The sequence below is a fragment of the Pipistrellus hanaki genome, assembly GCF_964339955.1.
Source record: "Pipistrellus hanaki genome assembly, chromosome: 1".
Classification (NCBI taxonomy): domain Eukaryota; kingdom Metazoa; phylum Chordata; class Mammalia; order Chiroptera; family Vespertilionidae; genus Pipistrellus; species Pipistrellus hanaki.
In genome coordinates, this window is record NC_140503.1 from 156,945,197 (window position 1) to 156,964,866 (window position 19,670).

General features: G+C 40.6%; 1 protein-coding gene across 3 annotated transcripts in view; it reads right to left on the reverse strand.

The window, feature by feature from the left end:
* The window catches only part of HERC3 (HECT and RLD domain containing E3 ubiquitin protein ligase 3), an 88,032-nt gene that overhangs the window by 44,211 nt on the left and 24,151 nt on the right, over nucleotides 1-19,670 (reverse strand). For all 3 annotated transcript variants that reach the window (XR_014794851.1, XM_084881762.1, XM_084881763.1), the window contains exons 4-10: nucleotides 16,441-16,600; nucleotides 12,275-12,351; nucleotides 10,914-11,135; nucleotides 9,928-10,019; nucleotides 8,136-8,266; nucleotides 7,166-7,326; nucleotides 5,031-5,107 (exon numbers count right to left, since the gene is read on the reverse strand). Coding sequence is in view for 2 of the 3 variants with exons in the window: in XM_084881762.1 (XP_084737888.1) it covers nucleotides 5,031-5,107; nucleotides 7,166-7,326; nucleotides 8,136-8,266; nucleotides 9,928-10,019; nucleotides 10,914-11,135; nucleotides 12,275-12,351; nucleotides 16,441-16,600 (920 nt within the window). In the remaining variant the exon portion in view is untranslated. The remainder of the gene's footprint in view (nucleotides 1-5,030; nucleotides 5,108-7,165; nucleotides 7,327-8,135; nucleotides 8,267-9,927; nucleotides 10,020-10,913; nucleotides 11,136-12,274; nucleotides 12,352-16,440; nucleotides 16,601-19,670) is intronic.

Sequence of the window (19,670 nt, forward strand, 5' to 3'; positions counted from 1 at the left end):
TTTTTTTTCTAGTTTGCATCTACACATAAAAATACAACTTTCAAAGTAAATTTTCTTGTTTTTTCCCATAATTATGAGTTAAGATACTATTAAAAGGGAAAAAGAGAAGGTCATGTAACGAATCAGAGATGCCTGCCAAAGTTTTTGATCATCTGGTTCTTGATAATTATTTTACTAAAATGGCCACAGACAAGTCATCTTGAATTATATAGAGAAAAATCATAAGACAAAGTAGACATTTGAGCACATACACACTCTGATTTTAAACTACTGCTGTTATGTAAATTTTAATTACTTCCCCTACTGAAGGGTGAAGCTGAACACATACTTATACATAAAATATAGATATGGAATTATTTTCTCATTCTTTCCTACATGTCCACCCAATAAACTACAGATGCCATAAGTAAAGTCCAATTTCAGAATTACCTAAAGATCTAAGAAAAAGCATCAATTTTCTTCTAATCAATGTCTTCTAATTACATACAGGCCAAAATGAAAAAGTTGGTCTAGGACAGTGTTTCTCAACTTTGGCTACTCTTGGGTCACCAGAGCAATTACAAATCCTGGCGGCCAAGTCACATTACAACAATTCAATCAGATCCCTAGGGGCATCAGCATGTTTTTTTTAAGGCCCCAGGTGATTTCAATGAGTAACTTAGGTTGAGATTAACTCTTCTAAGAAAAGAGGATTATGTCACACTAGAGGCCTGTTGCACGAAATTCGTGCATTTCGGGGTGGGAAGGGCGAACGGGGGAGGATCCCTCAGCCCAGAGCAGTCAGACATCCTTAGCACTACTGCAGAGGCAGGAGAGTCTCCCTCCACCACCATTGTGGTCTTCAGCCGTGAGCCCAGCGTCTGGCTGAGCGATGCTCCCCCTGTGGGAGCGCACTGACCATCAGGATGCAACTCCTGTGCTGAGCATCTGCCCCCTGGTGGTCAGTGCATGTCATAGCGACCAGTAGCTCTGCTGTTCAGTCGATTTGCATATTAGCATTTTATTATATAGGACAGCAGGCTTTTAGACAGACAGACAAATACACACACACACACACACACACACACGCACAAAACACAATCCCAACCACATTCCCTCTCCAGTCCTATCCGGGGAACAAGATGAGAGGAAAAATGGCTATGGTTTACACTCACTAAATTGCCAAGACTTAGAATCAAATAAAAAAACTCCTCCCCTCCCTTCTTCCACCTCAGGCCTGGTATAAATGAATGAGTCAGCATTTCACAAAAATGGAGCCTGTTACTACACAGATGCTTTTTATTGGTTCTTTAAGTGATTCTTCATGTGATAATGGTAGCAAGATAAACACAATTTGATCAGTTTCCATATCTAAAAAAGAAACCTATGGTTAATGGCTTAAAAGTGTATAGGTTTCAGGTTGTAAAAAAGATCAACACCTTAACCAAGTAATACTCTATTTTTATTTTCTTCTTTTCCTTGCAATCTTACATTTTTAATGCATGCCACTCTTAACAGGTGTTTACACTTTAACCTTCCCTGTTTTTTTAACACTAGCCTACTTCAAAACACTAGCCTACTTCACTTCCTTCTCGTCCATGTTTTCTTTGCTAGCCACATCAGTGTTAATTACAGTAAATTTAAAATTCAACTACAGCTTTTTTTCCTCTTTGGCTGCTTAAGGATAGGCTGCCATCACGAACATCCCAGTAACTATCCACACCAGGAAGTTGCTGGAAACAAATGGTCATCGACATCCCTAGAAGGGAACAGTACCAAAAACAGAAATTCAAGGAAAACTAACCAAAATGTACAAGACCAGCAGATGTCATCTCTACAATTGGATTCAGAACCCATTTTGGTGGTGGTGAGACAACTGGCTTTGGCAGGATTTATGATTCCTTGAATTAGGCAAAGAAAAATGAACCTAAACATAAGATTTGCAAGACCTGGTCTGTAGGAGAAAACCTGAAGCAAATAGCAAAAGAACACAGAACAGAATAAAGAAAGGGGACTGCAAAGGCCAATGTTGGTACTGGCATAGGTGAACTGGAGACTGGACAAGAGAAGGAGCAAAGATTCTTCAGGGACATTACAGGGTGGGGCAAAAGCATGTTTACAGTTGTGAGTACTTGAAACACAGTTTATTCTTGTATTATTAATTTTAATTAACTTATTAATTTACTAGAGGCATGATGCACAAAATTTGTGCAAGGAAGGGGCTCAGCCCTTGCAGCCCTAGCAGCCTTGGCTTCATCTGGAAGGACATTCAGAAGGTCGTTTGTCTGTTCGGTCAAATTAGCATATTAGCTCTTTATTATATAGGATTATATTATTTTATTTTCTATTTATCTTTATTATTGAAAAATAAATGTCCTCCTTTCTTTCCCCAATGACCCCCTTCACCTCACTCTCTCTTCCTCTCCAGGCCTTCACCAAACAACTGTAGACCTACTTTTGCCCCACCGTGTTATATAAGACTAGAGGCCCGGTGCATGAAATTTGTACACGAGGGGCAGGTGTTCCGAAGCCCAGCCTGCAACCTCTCCAATCTGGGACCCCTCTCATAATCCAGGACTGCTGGCTTCCAACCACTCGCCTGCCTGCCAGCCTGATCACCCCCTAACCCCTCCTCTGCCAGCCTGATCAATGCCTAACTGCTCCCCTGCCAGCCCAATTGCCCCTAACTGCCTTCCCCTGCTGACCTGGTTGCCCCTAACTGTCCTCCCCAGCAGGCCTGATCACTCCCAACTGTCCTGGTCACTCCTAACTGCCCTCCCCTGGGCCTCATCACCCCCAACTGTCCTCCCTTGCAGGACTGATCATCCACAACTGCCCTCCCCTGCTGGCTATCTTGTGGCGGCCATCCTGTGTGTTGGAGTGATGGTCAACTTGCATATTACCTCTTTATTATATAGGATTCTATCCTATATAATAAATTGACTATCATTCCAAGACACAATATGGCCACCCCCACGTGGTCAAAGATGGCTGCCCCCATGTGGACACAAGATGGCCGGCAGGAAAGGGCAGTTGTGGGCAGTTGGGGATGACCAGGCTGGCAGAAGAGGGCAGTTGGGGGAGACCAGGCTAGCAAGGGAGGACAGTTTGGGGGCACTAGGCCAGCAGGACAGTGGGGGGGACCCAGGCCTGCAGGGGAGGGCAGTTGGGGAGGGGGGCAGGCCAGAAGGGGAGGGCAGTTGGGGGGGACCAGGCCTGCAGGGGAAGGCAGTTGGGAGGGACCAGGTTTGCAGGGGAGGGCAGTTAGGGATGACCAGGCCAGCAGGGGAGGACAGTTAGGGGCAATCGGGTCGGCTAGTGAGCAGTTAGGCATTGATCAGGCTGGCAGTGGAGTGGTTAGGGGGTGATCAGGCTGGCAGTAGAAGTGGTTAGAGGCAATCAGGCAGATCCCACCGGGATCAGGCCTAAATGGGCAGTTGGACATCCCTCCATGGGTCCCAGATTGGACAGGGTAAAGGATGGGCTGAGGGACCACAACCCCCAGTGAATGAATTTTGTGCATCAGGTCTCTAGTAACATTTATAAAAGAAGGAAACTAAGTTTTATGTTGAATTGCACAGGAAAACTATTTTTGAATATTTCGAATAATATTATTCAAGTAAATTTTTTTGGAATATGAGTACTTTGAACTCTACTACTTGTGGATAAAAAGTTATTAATCTGCAGAGATTCAGTGTTTTTTCATACTTCACTTTATTGGCATCTTGAAGACACAGAATAATTTCATCTGCTCAACATTTCTCTGTGAAGCACTGAAGCTGGGTCTAAAATAGGTCTAAAGTCAGAGTTCCCAATCACCCCAGATGGTGCCACTAAACAGAACCTTCTTCAGGCTGCTGACCTGGAAAATATCTAATTATCAGTTTTAGCTGCCCAACCTGCAGCCTCGGGCTCCACCACAACCTTTTCTACCAAAAGCATAGAATTATACTAATTATAAGGTAAGAACATTTCATATTTATAGACGGCAAAATATCAGACCAATGGGGAAAATTTCCAATTTGGAATCCTTTATCTTCACCAATGCCCCTTCCTTGCTCCTCTAGGACAGGATAAGGATCAATGCAGGGTGGGCAAGAGAGAGGAGAGGAGAGAAAGCACAAGAGTAGAAGAGAGGATGGAGGGCAATTCTTTGGTGCTGGTTGCAGAATGATTTTCCTCATCCAGGAAGAGGGCAACGAATTAAAGCACTGTTGCAGATACCTAGGCCTGTGGTTGGCAAACTGCGGCTCGCAAGCCACATGCAGCTCTTTGGCCTCTTGAGTGTGGCTCTTCCACAAAATACCACGGCCAGGGCAAGTCTATTTTGAAGAACTGGCGTTAGAAGTTTAAGTTTAAAAAATCTGGCTCTCGAAATTTCAACCGTTGTACTGTTGATATTTGGCTCTGTTGACTAATGAGTTTGCCGACCACTTCTCTAGGCCATATTCTCCTACCTTCAACCACGAAAGATACTGGAACCTCCTTCTTCCTGACTTACACACGAATGTGATGCAGGAGACAATATGAGGAAAATTTGAGTGTGGTGCAATGAGCAGATCATAAATGAGAAAGGATAGTTAAATGCTGGGATCTCTCTTCTATATTTAATATATATTCAATCATGTAAAAAAAAAAAAAAAAAAGAAAGAAAGAAAAAAAAGAAACCCACTAAGTTCTCAAACACCTAATATTTTCTCTACTTCAGGGGGAAGCAAAGAAACAGGAACTCTAATAATGCCAAAGTAAGTATGAACTATCTAGGTTTCCTTAAATCTCTTTTGGAACAGATATAGATACAAATAATTTTAAATTATAAATTAGAACTCTATGACTAAAATACCCGAAAAAAATATTGGCACTTCAAGGAAGCAAAATGAAGCTAACCTCTTCAGGGTTTAGTCTGCTTATTTTAATAAGATAAACTGGTAGAAACAAAGAGAAACATTGTTCTTGTGTAATTATTTATTTTTCCATTTAATTATTTATTAAAATAAATACTGGTTCACCATCATTCAACCCCCAAAGTAATAGTCAAAAGAAAATTTTACCTCATATTTGGAGCAAAGTACAAAAGTTTGGTCTCCTCCAGAGAAGATCTGCTTAACAATATGATATTTAAAGCGATCTGTCAAAAAAATTTTCAACAGCATATTTTTCAATAATTAAAGTTTTTCCTTGATCCCTTTTCTAATATTCCAAAATATCCTTCACAATGGTTTCCTATCCAGTTTAATTATGTCAGAGAAGTGAAAAAAAAAACTGTCTCCTGGCTCTCTGCCCAGGACTGTTTCTACTTCAATTAAAAATAAATATATCAAATGGTAGCCTCCACCTCTAACCCTGTCTCCATCCCCTCCCCAAGTGCCAGGTAATGCTGACCTCATTTCTAATGTTCATTCTAATTCTGTCATGCCACTGACCTGCAACTTAAAACGGTCAGGACTATGAACAGTAACATCTGCCTAACAAATAATTCAGCGTCTGAGTGTGGTGCTCCCAGCCCCTTCAGGATGAAGCTTGCAGTGTAAGAACCTACATGCCCTACTCCCTGCTTTGTATCTCATCACACTGTGTCTGTGGTCATACTCTAATGCCATCATGCTGCTTTTATTTCTCATACAGTACCACTCCATGCCTTTTCCTTTTACTGCCACCAGCACACACTCTGTTTCCATGAATGGTGTCTTCTAGAACATAATCGGAACAGTGCTCCTGAAACTGTGCCATTCCGGTACGCAGCACCCATTTCCTCACAGTCCCCCACCTGGCTAACTCCAAACCATCCTATAAGACATAGCTCAAGCCAACACATAGCTCAAGCCAAATGTTTGGCTTAGTGGAGATAGAGCATCAGTCTGTGGACTGAAAGGCCCCAGGTTCGATTCCAGTACATTGGTTGCAGGCACATCCCCAGTAGAGAGTGTGCAGGAGGCAGCTGGTCGATGTTTCTCTCTCATCAATGTTTCTAGTTCTCTATCCCTCTCCCTTCCTCTCTGTAAAAAATCAATAAAATAAAAAATAAAATAAAAAAAAAGACACAGCTCAAACTTCCTCTAACTGGAATACTCCTCGATGCCTTTCTCTGTGTTCCCACATTACCATGAAAGTTCCTAAAACCACAGCATTTACCATAATAAGTTGAAATGTACCTACTTATGTTATAAAATCATTTTGGCAAACATCATAACACAAATTTATGATCACATAAGGAAAAGGCACCTTAGTTAGTTGTAATTAAAGTTCAAGACTATAGGTTTCAACCTATAAAACACTTGAGTATTTAAAGTTAGTATATTTTTGAAACATACATTCCTAGCATAATAAATACAATATTTTGAGAAAAAGATATTTACAAATGACAAAAAGGACACTAAGCCATTCTTTCACTTTTTGGAACATTGGGGGGCGGGGGGGGGGAATCCTGTTTATTTTATATTTTAAGTTCTACATTTTTAGACACTCATATATTCATTCCACAAATATTTACTGAGTGAGAAGTTTGAGCCAGGTTTACAAAGAGGACAAGATTCAGTCCCTGTCCTGAAAGTTTCCCATAATCCTGAAAGTGTCACTTTAGTCTTCAAAATTAATTATTAAATTAAGCTCCATTGCAGCCTCTGAATTTATTCACACTGACTGACTGCCTTATTCTGGACACTATGCTATTTAACTTTTTTTAAGGAAAGGAGACAATAGCATAAAAAAAACTGTGTCATTTTATGACCAAAATAATAAAGGAAAGTAACACAATGCAAGTATTAAGAGCAAAAGCTTTAGAATGAGGCAGAGCTGAATTTAAATCCTGCCCCAGAATCTCTGTTACTTAACTTCCTTAAGAGTCAGTCTCTTCGTCACTGGCATGAGGATAACAACCACTAGTTTTTAAAGTTATCCCAAGTGCTTAGCATGGTAACGCAACTTGGTTAAGCATTCAATAAGCATTAACTTTCATAATAATTAAAATGTTTACCAAGGTTCTTGGGGCCAAAAGAACATTTTCTGCTTTATTCTTCAGGGTCTCACCTATATAGTTAGTACTCAAATACTTGTTGATTGATATTAAAAGAAAAAAACCTCATATTCATTCCTTCAAAAGATCTCAAGGAAAAAAATAAAACATGTTCTCTAAAAAATTGTTTTTATCATTTAAATATCATTAAATTCTAATGAAAATCACTCTTACCAGCAGTGGCTGAAAGCTGACCACTATGGGCGGCCCAGTAACCCTTCACAGGAGACGGGCACTTCACATTACAAGTGTGTCCAGTTCCTAGTTGACCTCTTGCTCCACAACCAAATGCATAGATGAGTCCAGAAGAAGGCACAAAGGCAAGGGTGTGTTGTCTGGGGAAACAGAATTAAATTAAAATTAATTACTGAATACAGATATACATTCAGACTCTGACTTTGAATGTCCACATGTTGAGTACAGCAATTCCTAGGCATGCCCCTAGAAAGCCTCCCCATATTTCTAGGTGGCTCTTTTCACAGTGGCTGGCTTCCCATATTCCTATCCTTCTGATGCTCGTGGCCACGGGGAAGATGGCAAGTCTTGGGAAAAGCTGGGTGTCCTGCTGCATTTGGCCTTTAGAATGAGAGGGAAGAAGGCGGGTGGATCAGGCAGAATTTCCTACAAGTTCTCTGAGACTCTCACTTTCCTTTCTTCATGTCTTCCCCACATCCTGCTACTCTTTATCCCCAAAGAACCCTAATGTCCCCAAGTTGCTCTGCTTATCTAAAGCCCTTCCTTACCACACCCTGCTCAGAACCAACTCTCCAAACTTTCACCATTAGATGTGCAGCAGCTATGACTTCTTCAAATAATAATGATTAGGTCTAACCACATTCTCCATCACTACAAGACAAGATCCATTTCTGGGTGTAAATAGCTACTAGGGCCCTAGCTGGTTTGGCTCAGTGGATTGAGTATTGGCCTATGGACTGAAGGGTCCCAGGTTCGATTCTGGTCAAGGACACATGCCCAGGTTGCAGGCTTGATTCTCAGTAGGGAGCATGCAGGAGGCAATGGATCAGTGGTTCTCTCTCATCATTGATGTTTCTCTCTCTCTCTCTCCTTCTCTGAAATCAAGAAAAATATATTTACATAAATAGATGGGATAGATACTAGGAAGCTCTTGGGAGCGAGCACTCACCTGCCACAAGCAATCTGAGTTACTTCACTGCCCATCAGCTCTAGAACTCTTCTTGGATTAACCTCATCATTCATGGAATCATGTCCAAGTTGCCCGCAGGAACCAGCACCAAAGGTAAACACACCTCCACTCTAACAAGGAACAAACATCACATGACTGCACTGCACTGCTGAGTTTGAGCACACTCCTCTCAAACCCTCTGCATATCACAAAATTCATATCACAAATGGCCTGAACAAAACCACTATGCTCACTTTATAGTGGGCCAAGATCACTTCTATGGGACGTTCATTAAATAAAATATTAATAAAGGAACTTAAGATATCTTTATGGAACAAAGACAGCACTGCTCAAGGGAATGTGTACCAATTGTAAACTCTAAAAATTGTTTAAAAGTACAATGATGTGTTAGGAAGCAAAACAAAAAAAAGAAACAAATAAAAAGATGAAATGAATGCATGATCCTTCATGTATAAAAAAATTAAATGCTCTACAAACTCCCTGGTAAGTAAGGAGTTACCAAATATTTTAAAAGCTACACTTGAAAAAAATAAAATAAAATAAAAAAAATAAAAGCTACACTTGATCAATTGCTAAGGTATTTTATTGAAGTGAATCTATAATAGTATTTATCCAATATGAAAATAGTTTTCACTCTCTCTAGATGTGATTGTTTTAAAAGCAAAAGAAATAGGTTGATAATTTTAAAATGTTAATTACATTACTCTTTTCTAGATGTAGGGTAGAACAAAAGTAGGTTTACAGTTGTGAATAGCCAAAATAGAGTTTACGCTTGTATCATTATTTATTACTAGTGGCCCAGTGCACAGATTCATGCACATTGAAAGGAAATTAATTAGAAGGAGGCTGGTGGGGAAGGTCTGGGCGAGACAGCTGGACACGCCTTAGAGCCAACCTCCCGTGGTCCCTCCCAGGAAGGCTGCACCTGGGCCAGCACCAAGGCGTCTGCGGTGACCACAGCTCGGCAGTAAACCAGATTTGGGGCAGCAGTGTTCCAGCAACAACATAACCCACAGTCAAAGGTGTAATTGTGTGGCCCTACGAGGAATCCGGCTCCCCCCTCTCTGGTTCCGGGGTGCATCACCCGAGAACCACCGCTGCCAAGTCACCACAGCTCTGCAACTCCTGCATTGAACATCTGCCCCTGGTGGTCAGTGAACATCATACCTACCAGCTAATCGAACAGTTGGACGATAGCATGATCGCTTAAACTTTTATATATAGAGATCGTACTATTTGCCATATGAACAACTGTAAACCTACTCTTACCCACCCTATATTTAAATGACTTATTTTAAAGAAACACAGAATGTTGCTACATATACTATATTTTAAGTTTATTTACATAAAACTATTTTAAGCACCATCACCATTCTCTCTAAACACTATAAAAAAAAATTTTTTTTTTAATTTAGTCAGCCCTGGCCAGTTGCTTAGTGGTTAGAGCGTTGGCCTATGGACTGAAAGGTCTCAAGCTCAGTTTCCAGTCAAGGGCACACACCTCAGCTGCAGGATCCCCAGACCCAATAGGAACTCCTGTGGGGGACAATTAATTGATGAATCTCTCTCCTGTCGAAGTTTCTCTCTCTCATGTCAATGTTTCTCTCTCTCTCTCCCTTCTTTCCCTCCCCCCACCTTTCCACTCTCTCTAGAAATAAATGGGAAAAATATCCTTGGGTAAAGATAAAAAATAATAAAATAATTAATCAATGATAATCATCCATGTCATACCCAGTACCACATTATTCCAGAATACTCCAGAGTCCCTTACTTTTGTGAGGACTGCTGTGTGTTCTTCTCCACAACTAATATAGACAACTTTTTGCGTTCGTAAAAGTTTCACATGGCAAGGGGACTCTCGATCTGGAGTAAGATAAACATCAGAATGTCACTGCCATTTGCCCTTGAGATGAAATATACATCCTATCTTAGTATGAATTTTGGGTCCCCCTGGATGTCTGACTCACATATTTATCTTCCTGCCTGCATTTTCGTTTGAATGTCCAACAGGCATCTCATGTTTAATATATCTAAAATGCAATTCACAGTTTCCCCACACTCCCCAACTCTGCCTGCCCACCTCCTGCCCATAACCCACCACACATAGAGGTTTCCTCTTTTCATAAATGGTAACTTTATCCTTCCAACCTTTCCTTTCTTTATTTAAAACCATACATCCAACTGGTCCCATCTTCAAAGTCGATACAAAATCTGACTTTTCTCCCACTACCTCCATACTGCTCTTCCAGCTTTCCCCAGGGGGCCACGATAGCCAGAGTCAAGACAAATCACTCCTCTCCTCAAAACCCTCACTGAGAGAAGCCAAAATCCTGAACCTGCCCTGTCAGGCCCTACATGACTGACCTACACTGTCCATCTGACCTCCAGCTCTGCTATTCTTCCCCCAGCTCACTCTCTTGGAGCTCACCACGTATCTTCCTGCATCACAGCCTTTGCTCATCCTGTTCCCTTGCCCAGATAGCCATATGCCACTTTTCTTACTGACTTCCTACAGGGCTCTGCTCCAATATCCTCTCACCAGAGATGCCCTCCCTGACCACCAAAGTAAACAGGACATTTCCCTCTCACATCCCTGACATGCTATGTACTTACTGGTTTGTGCCCGCCCAGTACATGTAATCTTCACTAAGCCAAGATCTTATCTGCTATGTTCACTACCCTTAGTAGATCCCCAGGACACACGTGTTAAACAAATGTGTTTTTGAGCAAAGAGGTGTGTATGAAGAGTTTACCTACCTTCTTCATCACTGAGCCCTAGTTGCCCTGCATTATTCATCCCCCAGCCAAAAACGGCTCCTGAGAGAGACAGGGCAAAGCTGTGGGCCCCTCCTGCAGCCACCTGAGCCAGCGGGATCCCCTCCAGGGACCGCACCCTCTGCGGGCTGGCCTGGGAGGGAAACTCCTTCCCCAGGCCCAGCTGCCCATGGCTGTTCTTTCCCCAGGTGAAGAACTGACCATCTGAAATAAGAACAGGATAACTAGTATTACCAGAAATGATACAAGTTCTATCCAAAAAAAAAAAAAAAAAAATCTCATTAGAACAATACAGTTGCACAGTAGGATCATTTGTTAGTTGATCCCATACATACATCAAACCTGCCCAAGAGCAAGGGAGCAGAGTCACTTCATGATGTCAGGCTGTCCTAGTCAAAACTCCCACTTGTCTTAACCACAGAGAGATAAGCTAAGCCTTATTCTTCAAAGGCTATTAACATTTATGCAAATAAATTATCAAATGTTTAAGACAATTCAGTTTTGAATAGGTAGGCCAATTACCAGGCTTAAAGCCACTAAGCAAGATGAACTACATCTGATTACCCCAAGACCACGAGACCCAGGATTCCAAGAGGTTCGGCATGAACTGAATTACACCACAGAGTATCAGAACAGGAAATGTTACTGTAGACTTCCTACAAATTTATTCTAACAGAGAATACAGTATTATTTGCTGGCTTAGGTTTCTCTAACTTTTTCTTCTTCTTTTATTGGGGTACCAATAGTGCAGTGTTTTTCAACCTTTTTTGGGCAAAGGCACACTTGTTTCATGAAAAAAATCACGAGGCACACCACCATTAGAAAATGTTAAAAAATTTAACTCGGTGCCTATATTGACTATATATAAAGTAATTCTCTTGAATAGGAATCAAATAAACACAAAGAAAGTATTTTATAATTACTTTATTATGAAATATTAAGTAAACAAAATAGTGAAAAATTATAAAATTCTTGTCTTGTCTGCACCTACGGCACACCAGGCGGTTGAAAAACGCTGCAATAGTGGAACAGAGCTTGAGAGTGAGGCGAAGCTAAGAAAAACCCAAGTTCTGTAGGCTCATATGCTCAAGAACACTTGGGTACAATCCTGTCTACTGCTCCTCTTCCCCTGGAGAGACCTGGGGCAGCTGTGATGACCACCTTTTTCATCATTCTCACCTGGGAAAAGTAAGGGTGCCTGAGAACGGCCACCGTCCAACAGGAACACATAAACACTAACCAGCTGATAAAACGGTTCCAGTTAGATACCATCACACAAAAATGCAAGGAGAATTGGTCGCAAACGTAACTTAACATGAGCATATATTTCAATGTTACATTACCAGCTGCAAGAGCCAAGCAATGCCAGTTGCCACAGGAAACTTGTAAGATTGTCTGCTGGTTCAGCTTTTGTATTAACCTAAAACAGAAAAGACTTCATTTTTAAGAAGGACATCCACAAACAATATTCCCACCTTAAAAAAAATAGCTTTAATAAATAACATCATCTTTCCTAAAAGACTTTTAAAAATCAAATATATGATCTTGCATGATATAATTCTATTAGGTCTTTCACTTATCTCCTGCCTCAAAACACACACACACACACACACAAAAAAAAAAAACCTCCTGCACATAAACCCATTACCACACCCTCTGTTAATTCCCACCTGCCATCTCCAATTCAGGGACTCCAAAATGGAGTAAAGCTACAGAGCGAATTCCCTAAGAAATATGGTTAGTGTCTGAATGACTTTCAAAATGAGGGCAATGCCATGATCCAGCAATCCCACTTGTGAGTAAATAGCCAAAAGAATCGAAAGCAGGATCCCAAAGATATGTTTGTACACCCACGCTCACAGTAGCATTTTTACAATGGCCAAAAAAGGTAGAAGTAACTCAAGAGTCCATAAACAGATGAATGAATAAACAAAATATGGCATATAAATGGAATATTAACCAGCCTTAAAAAGAAAAAAAAAATTCTGACACATGCTACAACATGGATGAAACTTGAAGACATATGCTAACTTACATAATAAGCCAGTCACAAAAAGACTAATACTGTATAATGTGATTCCACTTATGAGGCACCTTATGCAGCCACATTCATAGAAACAAAGTAAAATTGTGGTTGCCAGAGGCTCAGGGGAGGAGAAAAGGGGAATTGTTGTTGAATGGGTACAGAACTTAATTTTGGCCACATGTGAATATACTTAACACTACTGAACATTAAAAGTGGTGAAGACGGGAAATTTTATGTTGTGTGTTTTTTTTTTTACCACAATTTTTTAAAAATAATAAGGACAATGCCTCCAAAACCCTGATTTCATATGGTTACTTTTCAAATCGCATTCCTCTGCTTGCTTGTGACAGATAAGAACAGTACCTGTTTTACAGGGGTAAGAATTAAATGGTGAAAAAAAACAAAACCATGTAAGGTACCTTGCACTGCCAAGAGAGTTGGGAAGCCTGGGAATATCTCCTGCTCTCTATTTTAATGTTCACAAGTTGCCACACTCCTCTTCATTAAGTGATGCCATAGAAATAAAAGTCAGATGGACATGCCTTTGGGAGTGGGGTATTTTAGGAAATAGATAGGGGCGGATATTAGTTTGGTAGCTATCAATTTTGTTAATGTTTTATTTTTTCAGATATAAAGAAGTTAAAATAGAGTTCACATATGCATTTAGTAGCAAATAGTACCCAACTATTTTTTATACTGAGTTAATTGTAGATTCACATGCAGTGATAATAATAGAGAGATCCCTTATATATTTGTCTAGCTTTCCCCAATGGTGGCATTTTACAAAACTGTCATTATCAGAATACTGGGATTAATACAATCTACCAATCTTATTCAAATTGCCCAGTTACTTGTATTCATTTCTGAGGGTGTATTAATTTTATCACCTGTGTATGTTCATGTATCCACCACCATAGTCAAAATACTGAACAGTCCCAACACCACAAGGATTCTCTGATGATGTACTTTTATAACGACTCCTTCCCTCCCCCATTCCTAGATCCTGGCAACCACTAATCTATCCTCCATCTCTAAAATTTAGTCATTCCAAGAATATTATATAAATAGAATCATACACTGGGTAACCCTCTGGGATTGGTTTTTCTTCCACTCAGAATAATTCCCTGGACACTCATCTAAATTGCTGCATGTGTCAATAGTTGTTATAACTCCACTATTTTTTTAAAAACTGGAGCATTAGTTACTGACTAGGAGACCAATGTTTCAGAAATTTATACAGCAATAGTCCCTTTTCCGACCAGTTTCCATTCAAATTCTCAACAATTCTTCCTTTATGGATCAACATTTCCCTTGTCACAGGCATAGTTACAGAAGGGAAGCAGATCAAAGGACAAAAATAAATAGGGAAATTATATCCTTGAGGTAGAGAGCAGAGGACATATATAAAGAGAGAGAGAGAGACAGAAACGTCAATGGTAAGAAAGAATATTGATTGGCTGTCTCCTGCACACCACCCACAGGAAATCGAGCCCACAAGCCGGGCATATGTCCTGACTGGGAATCGAACCATGACCTCCTGGTTCACAGGTCAACACTCAACCACTAAGCAATGCTGGCCGGGCTATTGTGTTTTATCTACTCATCTCATCTACCCTCCAAATAAATCTGTAAAGGTTCACAATACATAACTACATTTTTAAATCAAGAAATTGAAGCTTAGGAAAGTTTATTTGCCAAGGTCATTCCCCTAATAAATAATAGAACCAGTATTAGTATCTGAGGCTATTAGACTTCAAAGCTATGTTACTTTCCACAATATTGTTATTAATAAATTTATTTTACTTGAGTTATAAAGCCTTTGATTCTTTATCTTCAACAAATGAAATACTTTTGTTATTAATGTTGTCTTTTCCACAACTTCATTAAAATATAACACCCTTTTTTTCTTATATCACTCTCCCTCTTCCTCCAAAATTAAATTAATTTTTGGAAGTAATGAATCTGTGACATTACCTATTCTAAATCAGGAAGTGAATCAAATCATTCTTACCTCCATGTTCCTCTTTTCCTTAAAACAGCTTTTGATTAAAAAGACAAAAATCTAAAAGGGGCAAAAAGAAAGAAGGAATATGTTGTCCTTTAAAGGGGGCGATAACTGGGCAAGGTCTGAAGAGAGGCCATTTATTAAAGAGTTTTGTGCTGAGCAATGGATGTGCTAGGCACCCGTGAGAAAAGTGGTGCTTGCCGAAACCGGTTTGGCTCAGTGGATAGAGCATCGGCCTGCAGACTGAAAGGTCCCAGGTTCGATTCCGGTGAAGGGCATGTACCTTGGTTGCGGGCACATCCCCAGTGGGGGGTGTGCAAGAGGCAGCTGATCGATGATTCTCTCTCATCGATGTTTCTAACTCTCTATCCCTCTCACTTCCTCTCTGAAAAAAAATCAATAAAATATATTTTTTTTTAAAAAAAAAAAAAAGTAAATTTGGTGCTAAAGTGACACTCCAGGTCTCCTGCCATCAAGAGCTCCCAGCTTTGTACTAGAAATAGTCATTGAATAAATAATTACAAAGAACCTGACAAGTACCCCAAAAGGGGTATGTGTACATTTGTATAAAGGAACCGGAATTAAATGGTGGACATAAATTGGTGGCCTCTTTGATTATTAAGAACCCTCAACAGCCCGGCCGGTGTGGCTCAGTGGTTGAGCTTCGACCCATGTACCAACAGGTCGCTAGTTTAATTCCCAGTGAGGACACATGCCCAGGTTGCAGGCTCAATCCCTAGCAGAAGGCAGCCGATGATTGTTGATGCATTGATATTTCTAACTCTTTCTCCCTCCCCTTTTCTCTCTCTCTAAAGTCAATAAAAACATATTTAAAAAAAAAACAAAAAAAAAAACCCTCAACAAGCCAGCATGTCACCCACAAAAAGTCCACTTGAAAGTAACTTCATATTTTGCATTATTTTTTAGTGGTGAAACATCTATTAGATATTTAGCTAAATCATCTAATATTTAGAAGTAAATATTTATGAGACTCAAAACCACTGTATTAATATTATTATATTAAACAGCTTATGCATATTTAGTATTTTAGCTGTTCTTAATGCTTGGGTAATTTGGCCTATTATTAGACTAACAGGTCAGCCTTGTGACTCTAGCTTAAAGTGCTTAATTGAGTATTTGATTTGCAATATTATGTGAAAGGTTACTTGAAAAGATGCTTTTTTTAAATTCAAAAAATGTATCGAGTTCCAAGCACTGTTAGCAATTAGGCTACTAGAATAAATAGAGTACATTCCCAACTACTCACATTTTTTAACCTGAGATACACACTTCTGTAAATAATTACAATTTTTATGACAAGTTCTATAACAATATAAGGTACAGCAGTGGCACGAGGGAGAAGCAATTAAATGAAGAAAGCAGAAACTAAAACAAGATGTCTAACAAAGCAACTCCGGAAATACTATTCACAACAATTGACATTTGAAAACTCAGGTTTCTTTCCATGACATTCTTACCTGGGCACTGCCACTGAGTCCTCAGTAGTCATGAGTCCCAGCTGACCATCACTCCCTGCACCCCAAGAAAATAGCTGGCCCCGGTCACTGAGGGCCAGGCTGTGGGACTCGCCACATGCCACATGGACAATATGCTGATCTGCCAACGCTCCAATTTGCTCTGAAAGAGACCAAACCAAAGGAGGAAAATGTACAGCCCAGAAACAGGAATTAGGTTTTAAAAAATAGAAATACAGGCATGGATGCATGGAACAGACTGATAGTTGTCAGAGGGGAGGGGGCACTGGATGAAAGGTAAAGGGATTAGGGGAGGAAATTAGCTATATAATAAAGAGCTAATATGTAAATTGCATCTTGCGGTCACTCCCTAATGGCTCAGACACTCAACACTGGGGAGAGAGGATTGAGGACCAGCCAGGCTGTGGCCCGGGCGAAGCAGCCCCTCCACGGTCCCCTGCAGCCGGCCAGAGGGAGGAAAGCCCAGGTTCCGAGTGCCTGTGACTGGCCTGAGAATCCTGGGTCCTGGGTGTGGGGCAAGGCAGGCAGAGGCAGTTAGGGACAATCAGGCCAGCAAGGGAACAGTTAGAGGCAATCAGGCTGGTAGGGGAGCACTTAGGGACGATCAGGCAGGCAGGCAGAGGTGGTTAGGGGCCATCAGGCAGGCAGGCGAGCAGTTAGGAGCTAGCAGTCCCGGATTGTGAGAGGCAGTCGGACATCCCCCAAGGGGTTCCGGATTGGAGAGGGTGCAGGCCAGGCTGAGGGACTCTCCCCGCTCCCCATTCAAGAATTTCGTGCACCGGACCTCTAGGATATAATAGACACAGACAACAGTGTGGTGACAGCCACAGGGAAAGCAGGGTGGGAGCTAGGTGGAGGTGGACAAAGAAGGGGAAATGGGACAGAAAGAGACCTTGCTTGGGGCAGTGGGCGCACCATGCAGTGTGCAGATGGTGTTTTATTGAGTTGTACACTTGAAATCTGTATAGTTTGCAAACCAATGTCACCTTAATAAATTCAACTTAAAAAAAAAACAAAAAAATTTTTACACAGGCGAGGTAAGGATCATTTCCAAGATAGCTATGTAGCATACCTATGAGGCAGAGTTGGAGAATATCTCGCAAGGTGAAAAAGGAAACACAATCTTATGAGTTTTATATTAAGTTTTACAATTCTGTCAGACAATATAGACGTTACTATGCTGGGGGGGGGGGGGGGGGATCAATTCCAGAAAACACTAAATGTTTTACAGGAAGCAAAAACAATCATGGAGAAATCAGAAACATCAACAAGAAAGGATACATGCACCCCTATGTTCATAGCAGCACAATTTACAATAGCTAAGATTTGGAAACAGCCTACGTGCAGATGAGTGGGATTAAAAACTGTGGTACATCTACACAATGGAATACTGTTACCATTTGCAACAGCATAAATGGACCTGGAGAGCATTATGCTAAGCGAAATAAGCTAGTTGGAGAAAAATAAGTGTCAGGTGATTTCACTCATTTGTGGAATATAATGAACAACATAAACTGGTGAACAAAAATGGACCCAGAGACAGAGTAACACGGAACAGACCGTCAAATCTCGGAGGAAAGGCAGGGGAGGATGGGTAAGAAATCAATCAAAGGGCTTGTATGTGTGCATATGACCATAACCAATGGACACAGACACTGAGGCTGTGGGGGCTTGTCCTGGGGGGTGGGTGGGGTTGGAGAGGGGTCGATGGGGGGAAAAGGAGACATATGTAATACTTTAAACAATAATAATAATTTTAAAAAAGTAGGAATCATGGTACATGAAGGCATAACCAAATAAATATAATTTATATTATATAATGTAAAAACTTAATTGATTTTAAAAACTCAACTATTTGAAAACAAGCAAGCATCCATGGATGAGGGAAGAGGAAAGGTTGGGTTGAAAATATAAGAGAATGCTAATCTTCCCCAGGAGAAAGAGTCCAGATTATGTCCAACATTGAAAAAAATATAAAAAATTACATTATAAGCATGTTATTTAGAAATATAAAGTTAAATGTCAAAGTAATAGCTTCTGTGAGTGAGACTCAAGGGTGAGGATAATGAAATAGGGAGCTGCTATTTGACGTAGGCATAGTTTGTATAAATATATTACTTGAAAAAAACACCTTTAAAAAAATATGCTCATGTCAGAAAACTCTCCTAAAAAATGCTGAAACTCCTGTTGTTCCCATTGCCCATCCTCTTTTACCTCTTTCTGGTATTAGAATCTTCCTCTCATCTCAGCCTTGCCCTATGCTCTAAGAACAGTCCTGCCTTTACCTTGGAAAAATATAAGATACGCCTACTGAAGTGAAGTATAATAGCTCAAGTGATTCTAACTCTATTCCTCTAACCACATTTCCACCTCCTACCACAGTTCCAGGACTTGGGCAGTTTGTATGGCCTCCCAGGCCTGGGTGATACCTCGGTCATGACTGAGGACTGCCCTACAACCTGATCTCCTATGCCAACCATGAGCCTTTCCTGCCTGGACATTAGCAAACAGATAACATGACAATACTAAGTTTCTCCTCTGCCTGGCAGGACACTCTATCTGATCTAACATCTATTTCCTTGCCTCAAAATCCATCAATAGCATCCCTCTTGATCTTGTTTATCATACTTAAGCTAAGCAACCTCAAAAGAGCATGTCTAAATTCATGTACCATTTTTTCCCAGTATGGTCAAGCCATATGCAAACCAATACTGTTCCATCATCACGATCAACCACCAGAAGAGACATCAAACCACCATCACAACAAAACCTGCAGTCCCAAGGCAGAGAAACTGTTCAGTAGTGCAAATCTTTGTGGAAAATTTTAAACTACTGGTTGTACTATTTTTTACTTATTTTTCCTAGCCAAAAACCAGAGCTCATCTATTTCAGACTGGGGATCTGTTACAGTGAAATTATAATCCCTCTTCTGGAATCTACTCCGTAAACCAGGCCATTGTGCCACTGAATGCTTCATTCAACCTCTCACTGATTACACCTCTGCCCCAGTTAGGAACATTCAGGCTGAGATGTACATTTTCACATGCAGTGTCTTCTGATTCATTATGTCAAAACTATACACTATATTTTGCAGATCATGACAGAACTTCAACCCACACATTAAACACACAAGAAATATCTGGCAATTTTTTGAGAATAAAAGCAGATTTCCTCTCTAGTCCTCTCAAAGCAACATTTTAGTCTTTGGAAGT